Genomic DNA, 2,879 nt, shown 5'->3' on the forward strand with positions numbered 1-2,879 from the left:
TATGTACTCTCCCATGTTATATGTTCGTATGTACTCTCCCATATTATATGTTCGTATGTACTCTCCCATATTATATGTTTGTGTGTACTCTCCCATGTTATTATATGTCCTATGTACTTTCCCATGTTATATGTTTGTATGTACTCTCCCACTGCTGCCAAGCACTTACTTGCACTTCCACTTTATGAATCAACATAGGTGAATTATTTGCTGAGTGTGTATTAGGAACTGGACACTGTTAGGCACTTCATACACCTTTGGCAATCTGTAAACATATTACTACATGCTTATGAGTACCTAAAAGCTTAGAGACATGAAGTAATCTGCCCAATGTCATGTGACTAGGAAGTCCATACGACTGTTCTAGCTGCTGCCAACAGGACACATTAGCTCCCATTGGCATGTCCAAATTCCTTCTGAGACTTTGGCCCTCTACGATTTCAGCTCCTTTTCTGTGTTCAGTCAGTTTTCCTATCATGAGTCTTATTTGAGGTGCTCATCTGACCAAACTGATTCCTGTTTTCCCGTTTCCAATTGCCTGGTGCCTATTCCACGTTCTCCCAAGGCTTCATCCTCCAACTGAGACAGCTTTTGTCCTCTGCTTTCTCCCTCATCCACAGGCAGTTTCTCTAGTTTCATTTCATACAGGCCCCGGCTTCGTATTCTATGGCTGCTTAGACTGCCCTGCAGCGATCTATTTTCTAATTGTCTGCATTTGTATTTTATTCACAACTAGATTACAAAATGCACAGGGGAAGATGAGCACAGGCATCTTTCCGTCCTGGCACAGCCACAAGCCCATTTCAATGCACCCATACACACATGCTCAATACACTTTTCGAGCTAACTATCTTTAAGCCCAGCCTCCCAGGGCCATCTGGTGTACAGGCAGGATTCCCACTTCCCAACAGGAATTCCTAAGGCTATATAAAGAAAACAGCTATGGGAGAACATCTTTATTTTTAGAAAATCAGCATAAATCTGTTACATAACACATGGTCATGTGCTGCTTAAAGACAGAGACATGTTCTGAAAAATGTGTAGCGAGGCAGTTTCAACACTGTGCAAATACCATAGCATGTACTAACACACTCCTGGATGGTATTATCTACCTCACAGTAGGCTGTGTGGTCCAGCTTGTCACTCCTAGACTACACATCTGTACAACACATTACTGTGCTGGCTAGCTTAGGTAATTGTAACACACTGATGTTTGCTTATTCAATGTATCTTAGTATGGAGAAGACACTGTAAGAAATGATGACGGTTTTCAATCCGTTTTAATCTTACTGAAGCCAGGGTCATTTGTGCAGTTGCAGCCGACTGTGATGCTTCTGTAAGCAAGTGGCTGCATTCATGGGCTTGTTCATCCCAAATGGCCTCGGCCGAGTTCCCGGCAACTGTGGAGACTTACCTGCTTGAGGTGCTCACTGAGGGCAATCCGCAAGCTGCCATTCCTCCTGTTGAGCATCTCACAGGTCATGAGGGTGTAGAAGATGGCCGTGCACACCAGCGGCATGCAGAAGTAGAAGCCAAAGAGCCACCAGTCCTTCACGTCTTGGTAAAACTGTCCAGTGAGGAAAAGGGAAGAGGGGCATGGGACGTAAGCAGACTGTGCAGCACGCTGCCCATGCTTTACCCTTTGTGTTTACAGATGCAGTCACGTGTCCCCTCTTTGACAGCAGGAAAGAACTTGCATTATGCTCAATATTTACTTTTATTTTTTAGCAGTGGATTTAGGCAGGTTCTGTACTCTAAACTGCGGCACATGAAAAACATGAGTTTCAAAATTATCTCCTCATCCCCACAAGGAGACTTCTGAGACCCTCATTCCAATTTCCATTACACAGTGGAGGAGGTCTATCAGTCCAAAGTCTCCTCTTGAAGTTCATAAAATGGGATCCGAGACACTTCATCTTTGAGTATTGATGAGCCTCAAAGTTTTGATAAGATCAGTGTAGTTAAAGCATACTCAGGTAGGAACAGTGAAAGCTAACGGCGAATGGCTTATCTGTGGCTGCGGTGAGTGGACTTAACCCTTTGCCTGGTAGGACTGCTATGTGACCCCAGAGTCAGGCAGCACAGCCATCAATAACTCCACTCTCTCTCCTAATACTTGCCACCTGGAAACTACTGACCTGGAACATGGCAGCTAAAGGCTGTAATGTGTCTTGCTCGGCAAGGAGTTATACAAATCCAAACTGTTCAGTTTTCTGTCTTTTTTAAAACTTGATTTATTTTTATTCTCTGTCTGCATCTATGTGTGAGGGTGCCAGGTGCTCTGAGGAAGCAGTCAGTACTCTGAACCGCTGAGCCGTCTCTCCAGCCCCTGGTTTCCTGTCTTTTTAAAGAGAATACAACTGAAAGTTGGATCATGACACTCAAATGCTTTACTGAATTAACCTCCAACTTGGGAAGGCATGCTTTTTAACTTCTCATGCTTTTTCTCCAGACTGAGGGTAATGTAGCCTCTAGTAATAGCTCAATATGGTCACCCTGTTTCCCAAATCCTGACAGCTTCTGGACGTGGAAAGGAACCTTTTATGACTGTTTAAATAATCTAAAAATAGTTCCAGAAGACAAAAGTTAAGACAAGGCTTCTTAACTGTCAAATGCCATAGACCCCCCTTAAAAATCTGGTGAACATGAGGGTTCCTTCCGAGAACAATACTCTCTCTCTCTCTCTCTCTCTCTCTCTCTCTCTGTCTCTCTCTCTCTCTCTGTCTCTCTCTCTGTCTCTCTCTCTGTCTCTCTCTGTCTCTCTCTGTCTCTCTCTGTCTCTCTCTCTCTGTCTCTCTCTCTCTCTCTGTCTCTCTCTCTGTCTCTCTCTCTGTCTCTCTCTCTCTGTCTCTCTCTCTCTCTGTCTCTCTCTCTCTCTG

At 44.1% G+C, this 2,879-nt stretch overlaps 1 protein-coding gene across 1 annotated transcript in view; it reads right to left on the minus strand.

Moving 5' to 3' along the window:
• Ednra (endothelin receptor type A) overlaps positions 1–2,879 on the minus strand; it is a 65,187-nt gene that overhangs the window by 8,880 nt on the left and 53,428 nt on the right. The window contains exon 5 of the mRNA XM_013353500.2: positions 1,415–1,567. Coding sequence (XP_013208954.1) covers positions 1,415–1,567 — 153 coding nt within the window. The remainder of the gene's footprint in view (positions 1–1,414; positions 1,568–2,879) is intronic.

The sequence above is a fragment of the Microtus ochrogaster genome, chromosome 4, assembly GCF_000317375.1.
Source record: "Microtus ochrogaster isolate Prairie Vole_2 chromosome 4, MicOch1.0, whole genome shotgun sequence".
Classification (NCBI taxonomy): Eukaryota; Metazoa; Chordata; class Mammalia; order Rodentia; family Cricetidae; genus Microtus; species Microtus ochrogaster.